The sequence below is a fragment of the Pygocentrus nattereri genome, chromosome 4 (genome assembly GCF_015220715.1).
Source record: "Pygocentrus nattereri isolate fPygNat1 chromosome 4, fPygNat1.pri, whole genome shotgun sequence".
NCBI lineage: Eukaryota > Metazoa > Chordata > Actinopteri > Characiformes > Serrasalmidae > Pygocentrus > Pygocentrus nattereri.
Window position 1 is genome coordinate 1,861,366 of NC_051214.1, and position 15,568 is coordinate 1,876,933.

Sequence of the window (15,568 nt, forward strand, 5' to 3'; positions counted from 1 at the left end):
TTTGTATTAAAATCCCTGTAGTTCCAGAATAATAAGGCTTAGTATGTAATAAGCCTGGGATTTTAAGGGGTTAATCATTTGTTCTACAGGGTGAGTCAAAAGTCACAGGACACCTGTGAGGGCTTTGATACTGTACGACACACTCTTGAAATGGTGAACAGTGACTTGTCGCTTGCCAAACAGTGAGTCCACATTCAACTTCACTGATCTCGCTTGTTATGGATCTTGATTTGTCTTTTCCGTCAACAAGGAAAAAAACCCGTCTGTTTCATGAGATATTCATATTCACCCATTACTATTTTAATGTATGTGCCATAAATTCTTAAAAATGATTTTTAAGGTGTTCAAACCATTTAAAAACCTTGCGTAATGGTAGTCTTAATGTAAATTAGTGTCAAGTTTATAGATACTGATAAACCTAGATGTTATGAAACACACTAAGGCACATTGTGTTTTTAATGGGAACATAAGGACTGGCCTCATTAAACAGACATGCATGTGCCTTGATGTGGATTTAGTGTGATGCTCCTTCTACTTTGAGCCACCAGAGGGCAACAGAGTTGCTCAGCTAGTTGCATTTAATGTCAAACAGGTGGTAGTGAAGGAGCAGAGGTGCAGATTGTGCTCTGGTGCAGAAGAGAAGTGTAACAGATTTACATCATAGCTTTTTCTCACTGTGCTCTTTTCAATGTGTCCCACCAACAGAGCTCTATGTTTAACACAATTACAGTCCCTTAATCTCACTATAACATTCATTATCACAGACTTACTGTTTCCAAATATGTACGGACATGGAGGAAACTGTAATTCATTCCTTGAGAAATTGTGTTTGCTTGTGAAAAAATCTATGGAAAATCAGATAACTCTCAAATGATGTTGTTTTAAGGCCCTGTTGGATGTACAAGACATTGTCCAGACATGTTGATAATCATTTTCAGTTGCTTCTTTTCATTTTTTTTTAAATCCTCCTAAACACTAGCATGAAATACATGACAGAACATGAGTGCAGAATGATACACAAAGTCCAAGGGACTGAGGTCAGAACTCTTCTTGGTAGAAGTATATTCGGCTCTGGTGAACAACATGAATGTAGTATGTTCGGCATCAAGAACTCTTAGTGAACTTCAAGCAGTACTGAAGGGGTTGAAGAATGTGCAGCATCTGTAGACAAGTAACAAAAATGTTCCAGATGAACAAATATTGTCTGTGTAGATCGTAAAATAAAACAGGCCCTAGAATTGGACCTTGTGGAACACCTTTTAAAAATACTCACACATTGCAATACCACACCCTGTACAATCACAGTACAGGAAAATCACTTAGTGAACTTGTATTGCTTATGCATAGCAGAACATAATAAGTGATAGATGCATATATACAATTCAGGAACACTGCTCAGAAGTCTCTGACTTGTTGGAAAAGCAATATATGTTGGTTTATTATGTCTAAACATTCCCTCAAGCTGACAAATTACTTTTTAAACAACTATATATACATATTATTCACCGACACCAACTATTCATGTCTGTTTTCAGCTCATTTCACACTTTCACAGCCTGTCTCTGACCCTTAACAGATTTTGGCCTGCTTCAGGTTTTTCTTTGTTGTGGCTGCACTCTGGTCTGGAACCGCATGTGCCTCTGGGCATTTAATGAAATAATCCATGGCCACAAGCACACAGAGGTTCCTGGCCTAGGTGGTGGGAAACGGCCCTACTGTTCCACTGGGGACGTTATTCTTTTTCTCTGTTTTCAACTCATGTTAAAATTTCACATTCAGGTTTCTTACAGCCTGTTTCCCACCTTTTTGGCCTTGTTTATGGCCTGCTGTAATTTTCTCCTTATTCTTAATTAATATCATGATGTTGGCCCTGAGGCCCGTGAGGTCAGGGCATGCAAGTGTGTGTATGAACAAGATTAGATGCAAGTAGAACTGCGGGTCCAGGTCAGACATGAGGAGAAATTTTTCCAAGCTATAGTCAGTTTCATATGTACCTTTTTTATTTTGTAATTAGGGTATGGCCCCATTTTTCTTATGAAAAAACAGGTTTGTATTAGCTTGTACTTGCTTCAAACCACATCCGCACTGAATATCTATCATTTTCACTTATTTTAATAAAATCAGTATTGTCAATTCCTTTTTAGTCACGTTTACCTGTGAAAATATGGGTAAAATGATCTACTCTTATCTTACCTATGATGTACTTGTGAGCTTCAAATCAGGCCAGAAATAATGAATCAGGCCAAATACTTTGAGAATATCACCCTTATTTTTTCAGCATTACACTGTCTGCCAGTTCATGTCCAAATATATTGTAAAATACTACTACTAATCTAGAGATGGAATGGTTTACCTCCACAGTATTTGAAAAAATTGATTTATGATCTGCAGTGGCTGATTTGACCTCACCATGCCTCTTTATCAGTATCTAAAGAATTATGAAAAACACAGCAGTGGCTGATGTTTTCCTACTGCACCTTCATGACTTTGGAATAATCTTCCGGTACATTTTCGGCAATGCCTAGTGTAAAAAGAACACAGAAGTGAATTTTAGTGTTCCCTTAGTGAACATGTTTTTTATAGCAATTAAAATCTAATAAGACTGGATACAACTGATTAGCAATGTAACAGAATTATGAAACTGCATGAAAGCCTAGATCAAAGCACATCTGATTATTCACAAAAGCATCAGTGCTCTTCCAGCGATCACAGGGAAACACGTTAATGACAAAAAAAGATAAGGTCTCTCACATTTAAACTTTTTTTATTATTAAACCTAATTTCTACACTGAGAGCGTGAATGCAGAACAGACAGAGCACTTTTAATGTTTAATAAATTAATTTCATATTCATGTGCAATTTGCTTGTTGGCCTAGATATATATTTTTTTAATGTTTCAAACTTTTGCACTACAGCAAAGGGGTACAGTAAGATTTATGCACACATTAAACAAAAGTTTATATTAAATGCAATATTACATTTTGTAATATATTCATACTCATTTAGAACTTGGGTATTAGGTACTTTGTATCTACATCTGTTGTCCATTTTATCAGCTCCACTGACCATAGAGGAGCACTTTGTGGTTGTACAATTACCTTCACAGCAGTGCTGCTGGAGTTTTTAAACACTTCAGTGTTGCTGCTGGCCTGAGAATAGTCCACCAACCAAAAATATCCAGCCAACAGCGTCCTGTGGTCAGCATCCTGTGACCACTGATGAAGGACTAGAGGATGACCAACACAAACTGTGCAGCAGCAGATGAGCTGTCGTCTCTGACTTTACATCTGCAAGGTGGGCCGACAAGGTAGGAGTGTAATCGAGTGGACAGTGAGTGGACACAGTGTTTAAAAACTCCAGCAGCACTGCTGTGTCTGATCCACTCAGACCAGTGCAACACACTCTAACACACCACCATATCAGTGTTACTGCAGTGCTGAGGATGACTCATCACCCAAATAATACCTGCTCTGTGAGGGTCTTGTAGGGTTCCTGACCGCTGATGAACAGGGTTAAAGGGGGCTAACAAAGTATCAGAGAAACAGATGGACTACAGTCTGTAATTGTAGAACTACAAAGTGAAACTATATGGTAAATGCTGATAAAGCTGAAAAACCTTTCAGTGCATGCAGATACAGGGTAGGTTTATTTAATAAAGTGCTCATGACACTACACCCCCCAACCCCCCCCCCCCCCCCCCCACCCTGCCTGTGAAACCAGTTAGAGTTACAGGACTAACCGATTTGCATTACTGAGGCGTAGAACATATTTTGATATGATGATCTTAAATGCGCTCTGAAAGCGTGGATAAAAAAAGCCATAGACCAAAGGGTTTAAAGTAGAATTGAGGTATCCAAACCATACCAGGGCATCAAAAACATCTAGAGGGGTTGAGAAGTTTTGAAATGGATCAGTTAAAGTAACAATGAAGAACGGCAACCAGCACAGTAGAAAAATTCCCATAATAATGCCCAGAGTTTTTGCTGCCTTCCGCTCCCTCTGCTCTGAGGACTGGACGTTCATTTCACAAGAGGTTCGCCTCACAGTTGCCCTTTCGGACATTACTTTAGCTTGTTGTCTTACAACATGGAAGATCTTAAGGTACAGTGAAATCATGATCGCCCCCGGAATGAAAAAAGCCACAAATGAAAGAATGAAACCACTTTCTTTGTTGTAAATCAAAGCACAGTTGCCCACACAAGAACTGAGTATTAAAAGATTCTCCAAACCTGTAATATTCACTTCAGACAGAATGACACCGAAGCTAAATGTGAGCGAAAACAGCCAAATGAAAGCGATGCATATGGCCACAGTGCCATTGGTCACCCTCATTCTATAACTCAGAGGTTCACAAATGGCCAAGTACCTGTCAATGGAGACCAAAGACAGATGTAGAATCGATACAATGCTTAGTGTCATATCCAAACTAGAATGTATTTTACAAAAAACATCACCCAAAAACCAGCAGCGTTCCAACCATCGCACCATACTGAAGGGCATGATCAGACAGCCCAACAAACAGTCCACCAAGGCCAGGGAGAGGACGATGAGGTTAGTGGGTGAATGCAGCTGCTTAAAGTGGGAAATAGTGATGATGACCAGCAGGTTCCCAAAGACAGTCATAAGAATTGTTGCCAGCAGTAAGACGTACACGGCAACTTTGAGAGCAAGAAAGCGGTGCGCTCTCGGACAGGAGTCAGGCTGGTGAGGGAAGCAGAGAAGCACATTCTCCACATCAGCCTCAGTCATATTCTCATTAAGGACATTCATCCAAGCCATTTAAATGTGTTCTTCAAATGTGAAATATTGACCAGGATGTAAAATACAACATAGTACAATTATTAACAGGTGGAACAAAAGATTTTCATTAAAATATGGCTATAGCTGATTGTTATAACACCCATAAAACAACACAAATGAAGGCTGTGCAGTTGCATCTTGGCTTAAATAGATTCTGGATTTCACCGTCACCAATTCAATTGCTTTAATATGACATCATTCAATGACCAAGTGTTCAAGTCTTAGCCATGTGTTCCCATGGCACCCATTCCTAGTGAACAACTTATTAAACTGGACATGATATGTAAATAAATACATACATTTGAAATTGCAGGTATTATGATTGATGAAAAGGTGTATTTTACATCACATATTGATGTAAAATAACAGATCTGATAACAGAAATAAGATAATAGGACTTTTTTTCTATTTAGAAAAGATCATTTTTTTGTAGTTGGAACGCAAAAAAAATTTTTTTGCTCCGTCAGGGCTGCCCTTTGTCACCGATTCTATTCATAATTTTTATGCATAGAATTTCTAGGCGCAGTGAAGGGACGGAGGGTGACCTCAAGGTTTGGTGACCTCAAGGTCACATCACTGCTGTTTGCAGATGATGTGGTCCTATTGGGGACATCAGGCCGTGAACTTCAGCTTTCACTGGATCAGTTTGCAGCCGAGTGTGAAGCGGCCAGGATGAGAATCAGTACCTCTAAATCCAAGACCATGGTTCTCAGGCGGAAAAGGGTGGAGAGCCCTCTCTGGGTCGGGGATGAGCTCTTGCCTCAAGTGGAGGAGTTTAAGTATCTCGGGGTCTTGTTCACGAGTGATGGTACAAGGGAGCGGGAGATTGACAGGCGGATTGGTGCTGGGTCAGCAGTGATGCGGGCTCTTTACCGGTCTGTTGTGGTAAAGAAAGAGCTGAGCCATAAGACAAGGCTCTCAATTTACTGGTCGATCTACGTTCCCACCCTCACCTATGGTCATGAGCTTTGGGTAATGACCAAAAGAATAAGGTCGCGATTACAAGCGGCCAAAATGAGTTTCCTCCACAGGGTGTCTGGACTCTCCCTTAGAGATAGGCTGAGAAGTTCGGTCATCCGGGAGGGACTCGGAGTAGAGCCGCTGCTTCTTTACGTCAAAAGGAGCCAGTTGAGGTGGTTCGGGCATCTGGTTAGGATGCCTCCTGGATGCTCCCTCGTGAGGTCTTTGACAGTGACAAAGGGCAGCCCTGACGGAGTCCAACTCTCACTGGGAACAAGTCTGACTTACTGCCATGCGAACCAAACTCCTGCTTTGTTTGTACAGGGCCTGAATGGCTCGTAGCAAAGAGCCATGTACCCCATACTCCCGAAGCACCTCCCACAGAATACCCCGGGGAACACAGTCGAATGCCTTCTCCAAATCCACAAAGCACATGTGGACTGGTTGGGCAAACTCCCATGAACCCTCCAGAATCCTGGAGAGGGTAAAGAGTTGGTCCAGTGTTCCACGACCAGGGCGGAACCCGCACTGCTCCTCCTGAATCCGAGGTTCGACTATAAGCCGGACTCTCTTCTCCAGTACCCCTGGATAGACCTTACCAGGGAGGCTGAGGAGTGTGATTCCCCTGTAGTTGGAACACATCCTCCGGTCCCCCTTTTTAAAAAGAGGCACCACCACCCCAGTCTGCCAATCCAGTGGCACCACCCCCGATGTCCACGCAATGTCCACGCAATGTCCACGCAACATCCAGAGCCTTGAGGAACTTGGGACGGATCTCATCCACCCCTGGAGCCCTGCTGCCAAGGAGCTTTTTAACTACCTTAGCGACTTCGGCCTCAGTAATGGACAAGCCTATTCCCGTGTCCCCAGACTCTGCCTCCTCACTGGAGAACGTGTTGGTCGGATTGAGAAGGTCCTCAAAGTATTCCTTCCACCGCCCAATGATGTCTTCAGTCGAAGTCAGCAGCACACCATCTCCACTATATACAGTGCTAGTGGCACACTGCTTTCCCCTTCTGAGTCGCCTGATGGTTTGCCAGGATCTTTTCGGAGCCGACTTAGTCACTTTCCAAGGCCTCACCGAACTCTTCCCACACCCGGGTTTTTGCTTTGGCAACGACTGAAGCCGCAGATCGCTTGGCCTGTCCATACCTGCCAGCTGCCTCTGGTGTCCTACAGGCCAACCATGTCAGGTAGGACTCCTTCGTCAGCTTGACAGCATCTCTCACCTGGGATATCCACCACCGGGTTCGAGGATTACCGCCCCGAAAGGCACCAACTACCTTATGGCCACAGCTACAGTCAGCCGCTTCAACAATGGAGGAGCGGAACATGGCCCATTCTGAGTCAATGTCCCCCACCTCACCCAATATCTGGTCAAAGTTCTGACGGAGGTGTGAGTTGAAGATCAATCTGACAGGTTCTTCTGCCTGACGTTCCCAGCAAACCCTCACTATACGTTTGGGTTTGCCTGGTCTGACCGGCATCTTCCCCCACCACCTGATCCAACTCACCACCAGGTGGTGATCAGTTGACAGCTCAGCTCCTCTCTTTACCCGAGTGTCCAATACACATGGCCGCAAGTCCGCTGACACGACTACAAAGTCAATCATTGAACTGCGGCCTAGGGTGTCCTGGTGCCATGTGCACTTATGGACATTCTTGTGTTCAAACATGGTGTTCGTTATGGACAAACTGTGGTTTGCACAGAAGTCCAAATACTGAACACCACTCGGGTTCAGATCAGAGAGGCCACATGTATGACAAAGTTTATTCCTTTATTACCTGCACAAACAAATTTTTCCTCTATTCATTTTCAGCTGACAATCCTCTAAAACTAGAGATAAAGTTGTTTTTGCCTCAAGCTTGAACACTTTAGTAAGTTTTCCATGCTCTAACCGTCATTGCTGTTATTGTTCTTGCTTTAGCGTTACCCTGCAACGGCTACTTCCAGCAGAAAAATTACAGAAATGTGAAAAGAGTCTATCGGTGGCTGCTTTGCAAGATGTTCTTGACGATGCTGACCGGGACATGTTCAGGTGCAGCTCTGATAACAATGTGTTTACGGAAACTGTTGTTGGATTTCTTGGGAAGCTGGTGGATGACAGTCCACGGAGCCACCATCAGAACATTTCCCTTCCAGGAGCTGTGGGTGGATAAAACCATCTGCAACATTCTGAAATCTTGCACCACTGCCTACAACGAGGGGTTTGCAACCAGGAATATGGAGGAGCACAAGGCTGCATCCTACAGCATGCGCAGAGTGGTGAAGGAGGTGATGTGACGTTAACGGTAGGAAATTAGAGTGACAGTTCCATCAACGTGACTCTAGGAGCCTGTGACAGGGAACGATGAGAATGATGAGACTATAAATCGCCACCCACCAAGAATGATGAGTGATAATCACTTTGTCTTAGCCTCAGGACACAGGGCTGTGACCTGAGCCCACTGCTGATCTCGTTGTACACTTTTTTCTGCTTGGCCACTTCCAACGCTACCACCATTGTCAAGTTTGCTGTTGTGGTGGGCCTGATCTCTGAGAAAGGCCTACCTGGAGAAGGTTAAGCATGTTGACAAGTGATGTCAGGAGAACCATCTCCTCCTGAACATCAGCAAGACAAAGAAGTGGACAATGAACAGACAATGAGCAGAGGAGCTACCACCCCATTAGGATCTACTATGCCCCAGTGCCATGAGTGGACAACTTCTGGTATCTTTGTGTCCACATCATGCAGGAATTGTTGAGGTCCTGCCATATCAACACCCTGTTGAAGACAGCTTGCCAGCGTCTTTATCATCTTAGATGCTTCAAAGACTTTTAAATGCCCTTCAGGTTGGGGAAACATTCTAATCCGCAGCCATACTGACCCGCACTCCTCTCTCTGTCGTTTTTTAATCCCTCCTTCCTCCCATAGAGTCCCATGCATTGTCTAACCCAACAAAGCCTCAATCTGTCTTTTTCCCTGACAGCGACCAAATTACATGTGCTTACTCAGGGCAGGACCCCAAGCTCTAATCTAAGAACAGGAAAATCACTTAGTGAACTTGTATTTTGTGTGTGTTGCTGAATACAATATGTGAAAGAAGAAGAAGCACTTATACACTTTGAGAACACCACTTAGAAGTCTCTGTGTTGCTGAAAAAGCACACATCATTACAGCACTGGTTAGAAGCTTGAGCTCTAGGGCCTAGAAGTTGCTTATTATGTCTGAATATTCACTCAAGCTGAAAACTGAAATTCACAGTGAAAAGAATTACCTTCTTCAGCATTTATCCATGCTTTCATTCCTTTAAATTACCTTAGTTTGAATTCATGGTGTTGGACCTGAGGCTCATGAGGCTAATCCATGTAAGAATGTACATGAACAAGATTAGATGCAAATAAAACTGCAGGTCCAGGTCAGATTTGGAAAGAAATTTGCCAAGCTATGGGCAGTTTCAGACAGAATTTTGCCAGTGAATGTCATACTTATCCTACTTTAGTATGTAAGATTCTTCAGCCAAGTATCTCATGTTGTTTCTTAATTAGGCTATGGCTCTGTGTTGTATGGAAAGCATCAGTAATCTGTAAAAGCTGAATTGAATTTGATTGTGCTTGCTTCAACCAACATCTACCTTGAATATCGTGAATTGTATTTTGTGTCAAGAAGACTTACAGACTTAAATATGAAGGTATCTTTATATACATACTGATCCACAGATTGCAGCTGTGATTGCCTGGGTTACCAGAACTCCTTTCAAAATGAAAAGACCTTGAATTGCTTAATACATAAAAAATTATGAGACACAATTTTGGTGTTTAGAGATTGAACAATTTAACTTAGTACTTTATGATTGACAATTAAGGTTGAAGGTGAAGTTTGTGTTGCATCATGGTAGCATGAAAGCTGATGTAATGTTTGTTTTTACAAGGATCTAAGGTAATGCCTTAGAGCCCATTTATCACTTCTCACTTTTAATGATGGAGCTCCTCTCGCAGGTATCAGACTAATCAAAGGTGTAAAGGACAACAGTTTATTGCTTCACACCTTCATCTAATTCTGTCCATCTGAGACTCATTTGATGGGTACAGTATTGCATCAGCCTGTTTACCTGACATGTCACTGATGATTAGTGATGCATTATGTCATGCAAGTTAGGAGCAAACTTTAGGCCAAACTCAGATTAAGAAGATGGTGAAATGTAAGATCAGGTTTCCAACACAGTTCAAAGCTTACAGTAAACGTGATCTTGAACAGAGGCTCATCTGACATTGTAAATCAGTCCCCTCACCCAAATGAGGCCAATTTGTCTCTTTAGTTTTGCAGGCCAATTTAGCTGATAAGTATGGGAAAGTACAAACATATGGTGTCTGTTCTTTGTGCTCAAAACATTGTGCATCGCCATTCTTTTAGCTACTGATACATTTTTCATAATGGACTAAACAGGACATGCAACAGATCATTTTGCAACCATACAAGCACAGTAACAATGAAAACAATACAACACAATACAACATCAGAATCATTTGTTAATCTTAAAATACAACTGATCCACAAAACCAGTCGCTCAGTTAACCACTTAAGTAGGGCCATAAGAACAGGCACAGCCAGTTTGTATTAAAATCCCTGTAGTTACAGAATAATAAGGCTTAGTATGTAATAAGCCTGGGATTTTATGGGGTTAAGCATTTGTTCTACAGGGTGAGTCAAAAGTCACAGGACACCCTTTTACTTTATTTTAGTTTTTATGCTGTGTTGAAGGTGGTGGTGCGGATTTTCTCAGCATAAACAATTTGTTTGAGATGACCCCAGAGATGTTTTATTTGAGATGACCCCAAGTCGATAATAAAATAAAAATAAATAAATAAAACCTGTCCTGTCACGTTTGACTCACCCTGTATTGACATTGTGTTGATTAACTGAATAGTGGGACAACACAGCAAGTTTTGTTGTGTACCGTGTAACGTCCAGCACCTCCAATTCACTGTTAACCTTTGACTTTCCTTTCCTTTTAGCATCATGTCACTGCATACCTAAATCATTACACACTCGTCTCCTGTGAAGCTGTTAAGTAATCTCAAATAGATTTCCTTATGAAGAAATATTGTCTGTGTAGATCATAAATAAAACAGGCCCTAGAATTGGACCTTGTGGAACACCTTTTAAAAATACTCACACATTGCAATACCAACACCCTCACATTAGGTGCATTATACATTACACTGAAATCACAGTACAGGAAAATCACTTAGTGAACTTGTATTGCTTATGCATAGCAGAACATAATAAGTGATAGATGCATATATACAATTCAGGAACACTGCTCAGAAGTCTCTGACTTGTTGGAAAAGCAAAATATGTTGGTTTATTATGTCTAAACATTCCCTCAAGCTGACAAATTACTTTTTAAACAACTATATATACATATTATTCACCGACACCAACTATTCATGTGTGTTTTCAGCTCATTTCACACTTTCACAGCCTGTCTCTGACCCTAAACAGATTTTGGCCTGCTTCAGGTTTTTCTTTGTTGTGGCTGCACTCTGGTCTGGAACCGCATGTGCCTCTGGGCATTTAATGAAATAATCCATGGCCAAAGGCACATAGAGGTTCCTGGCCTAGGAGGTGGGAAACGGCCCTACTGTTCCACTGGGGACATTATTCTTTTTCTCTGTTTTCAACTCATGTTAAAATTTCACATTCAGGTTTCTTACAGCCTGTTTCCCACCTTTTTGGCTTTGTTTATGGCCTGCTGTAATTTTCTCCTTATTCTCATTCATTTTATTACCTTACACTAATGTCACGATGTTGGCCCTGAGGCCTGTGAGGTCATGCCAGGGCATGCAAGTATGTGTATGAACAAGATTAGATCCAAGTAAAACTGCGGGTCCAGGTCAAGGTCAGACTTGAAGACTTTCATATGTACCTCTTTTTATTTTGTAATTAGGCTATGGCCCTATTTTTCTTATATATATATATATATATATATATATATATATATATATATATATATATATATATATATATATATATATATATGAAATATTCTGTCACAATCTGCAAAAGCAGCATTTTATTAGCGTCATATGGTTACTGAACCAGAGGTTACTGCAGTGATTGCCTGGTGTTAGTGCTAGTGATTGCCATGTAGTGCTAGTAAGAGGAAAAGTCCTTCAAATTAAGAGACATAATTTTGGTATTTAGAGATAAAAAAATAAACTCAGTACTTTATGATTGACAGTAAAGGCTGAAGTTTGTGTTGCATCGTGGTAAAATTAAAGCTGATGTAAATGTTTGTCTATGCAAGAATCTAAGGTAATGCCTTAGAGCCCATTTATCACTTCTCACTTTTAATGATGGAGCTCCTCTCTCAGACTAATCAACGGTGTAAAAGACAAGAGTTCATTGCTTCACACTTTCATCTAATTCTGTCCATCTGAGACCTCATTTAGTGGGTAAATATTGCATCAGCCTCTTTAGTGGTACAACATGTCATGCAAGAAGGTAGCAGTCTGAAAAACAGTCAAGCCAAAGTTTTTCCTGTCATTTCTCAGGTTAAGGTCACAGGTAGGCTCATTTTTCAATGCAGCTCAAGGCCTGGTCATGAACAGAGGCTCATCTGACATTGTATAATCAATCCTCTTTACCCAAATGCAGCTGATCAGCCAAGACAAGTTTACTTCTTTCGTTTTACACTGGAGCTATAAGGCCAATGTAGCTAATAAGTATCATATTTCATGAATAGGGGAAGATAATACAGATGTACAGCATCTGCTGGTTGCATTCAAAACATGGTGAATCAGCATTCTTTTAGCCACTGAGGAATTCTTTATAATGGATTAAATATCTGGAATAGGCCATTTTGTAATCATGTAAGCATGGTAGTAATAAATAAAATGCAATACAATATTTTACTAATTTAAATGTGAAGATTAAAATACTACTGATCTACAAAACATGTGGCTCATTGCCAGCATCACTCTGTGTTAGTGACATTTGCCTGGCGGTCTGTTTTGGGAAGGGTTAGGTCATAAAACAATATTTTTTCCTTTTACTGCCAGTCTATCATTGGTAACAGTGAGGTAGTGTTGATTTACTGAATGCCCAACACCTTCAGTTCACTGGTAACCCATATTTTGAACTGAAGCAGCAGAATGTCTTTCTTTCCTATTAACATCTTACTGTATATCTAAGTCATTAAACCAATTTTGGCTTGATTTATTACCTTACATAACCTTACCTTAAACATGATGCTGTTCCTGATGCCCATAAGTCAAAGCTCTGTAAGGGTATGTATGAAAAATGTCAGATCCAAGTAAAACCGCTGGTATTGTATTTAATGTCAAGAAGATTAATGGACTTAATAATTAAGATATTTTATTGATTTGGTGAAGAACAGGCAGAAGAATATTCAGCGAAGAACTAATTTCAGCTCAGGAAGTATTCTTTTATTAGAGTAGGCCGAAGCCACACTCAAAATATAGCACAATCAGTGAGGAGTTCACCTTCAGCAAAACACTTCCTTCTAATGGACAACCCACTAATCCCACCAAACAACACCACCACCACCACCAAGTGCAACAACTGAAACTTGCAGACAAACCCAACACCTACAATAAGCAGGCCCTTTTTGCAGGAAGCACAAGTCTCCCATTAGTTTATTTGTATGGCCTGTTTTTGCATGTAATGCTTGCAAGATGCTATGGCAGCACAGCCTGCCTGTCCCTTAAAGGATAGCCATCCCAGTGACCCGCATGGCTCAAACAAAATACTTCAACTTCACCGGAATTTGTCACCCCCCAGTGGTCTTGGTGCAGCAGGGGTCTTGGAACGTCCACTGCTCTAATCAGCATGAGTACCAAGCGGAGTGCACCCACCGGCCCTGGGAGCATTCAACTCCTCCTTGGGGTAAAGACCCTGATGCGACTGGTCATTAGGCCTGCTGTGGCCTCATGTTCACAATGCAAGTAAAGGGCAAGTCTGTTCATATGAAACACAACAGTCCACCGGCACTCTTACACACAGGCTCCCTACCATTGTGACTGCACCTGAGTGCAGCACCCCATCCTGGGGCACAGGTTGTACAGCCACACTTGGACAAGTCATATGCACATTTCTTGCTGGCCTCACCCTGATGGTCCCTGGCTAGTTGGGACACAGTTTAGGAATGGTGGCAGAGCGCATACTATGCTCTGGCAGTTCTGTCCTCCTTCAACCTCAGTCTGCTACCAGCTCCATGGGCATCTAGAGCTCATGGCTGAACATAAAGTCGGAATCATCAGGTCGACCCTCCACAGTGGAGTGGAAAGCCAGCAGGCCCAGGGCAAATATCTCCCAATCATGCCAGTGCTGGTTGTTGATGATGGCCAGCTGTGAAGCGAGCGTTCGGTTGAAACCTTGCACAGGACCAAAGTGAAGTGTAGTGGTGTAGTGCTCAGCCATAATTACTGGCCTAAAGTTGCCTTCCTGGTCACCATGGATCTCCTCTAGCATGCCAAACTAGCAGAAGAACTTTTCTTGGCAGTCTAGTCTAGGACCACCATGCCTCAAGCCATTTAGTGAAACAATCCATGGCAACAAGCATTTTGCAGTTCCCAGCTTCGGTGGTGGGGAAATGTCCCCAGGATGTCCATGGCTACTTTCTCTATTTGGGCGAGCATTCATGTCTGTTTTCAGCTAATTTTGCAATTCATCATTCAGGCATTCAGGTTTCTCACAGCCTGTCTCCCTCCTTTAAAACACTGGGCCTGCTTTAGATTTTCTTGATGATTTTGTCACCAAAGATTACCTTAAACCTTTGATGTTGGACCCATGAAGCAGATGCATGTAAGCTTGTATATAAGTAAACTAAAATGCAAGCAAACTGTGGGTTCAGGTCAGGTTTGGGCCAAGCTATGGCAGATTTATGAACTTTGCATGTAAGACTCTTCGGACAAGTCTTTCATTTTGTTTCTTAATTAGGCTTAATGGCCCTATTTTGTGTAATCTGTAAAAGCAGCACTTTATTTGCTTGTGCTTGGTCCATCCACATCTGCCTTGCATAGCCATAATGGTATTTTATGTTAAGAAGGTTAGTAGACTTGAATAAGAAGGTATCTCCATATTGACCTTGACCCAGAGGTTACAGCTGTGATTTCCTTGGGTACCTGTACTGCTTGTGAAATGAAAAAGATCACAAATAGCCATATAAATAAAATTTATGTCAGTTTTGGTAAAAGAGAATAAAACTTATGATTATGAACATTATGATTGTCAATAAAGGCTGAAGTTTGTGTTGCATCATGGTAGCATGAAAGCTGATGTAATGTTTGTCTTTGCAAGGATCTAAGGTAATGCCTTAGAGGCCATTTATCACTTCTCACTTTTAATGATGGTGCACCTCTCACAGGTATCAGACTAACCAAAGGTGTAAAGGACAAGAGTTTATTGCTTCACACTTGCATCTAATTCTGTCCATCTGAGACTCATTTGATTGGCACAATATTGCATCAGCCTGTTTATCTGACATAGTGATTAGTGAAACAATTGAACCAAACATTAGGCCAAACTTTTTCCAGGTCATTCAAGATTACAAAGATGGTCACAGATAGGCTTAGTTTCCCAGCAAAGTTCAAGGCCTGGTCATGAATAGAGGCTCATCTGACATTGTAAGTCAGTCCCCTTACCCAAGTATACCTGGTCAGCAGAGGCAAGTTTGCCTTTAGATGTGCACTGGAGCTATAAGGCCAGTGTTGATAATAAGTATGAAAAGCCCATGAATAGGAAAGTAAAAGAACAGATGCATGGCATTTGCTGATTGCATGCAAAACATTGGCAATCAGTAT

General features: G+C 41.6%; 1 protein-coding gene across 1 annotated transcript; it reads right to left on the reverse strand.

Moving 5' to 3' along the window:
* Positions 1-3,726: 3,726 nt before the first annotated feature.
* On the reverse strand, positions 3,727-4,779 carry LOC108432812 (trace amine-associated receptor 4-like). Its single transcript, XM_017706918.2, has one exon. It carries the CDS (start codon positions 4,777-4,779, stop codon positions 3,727-3,729), a length of 1,053 nt encoding a protein of 350 aa, XP_017562407.2.
* Between the last annotated feature and the right edge of the window lie 10,789 nt (positions 4,780-15,568).

What these genes read in the sequence shown, in the direction of transcription:
- LOC108432812 (XM_017706918.2), bottom strand. Translation starts at nt 4,779, where the DNA reads ATGGCTTGGATGAATGTCCTTAATGAGAATATGACTGAGGCTGATGTG.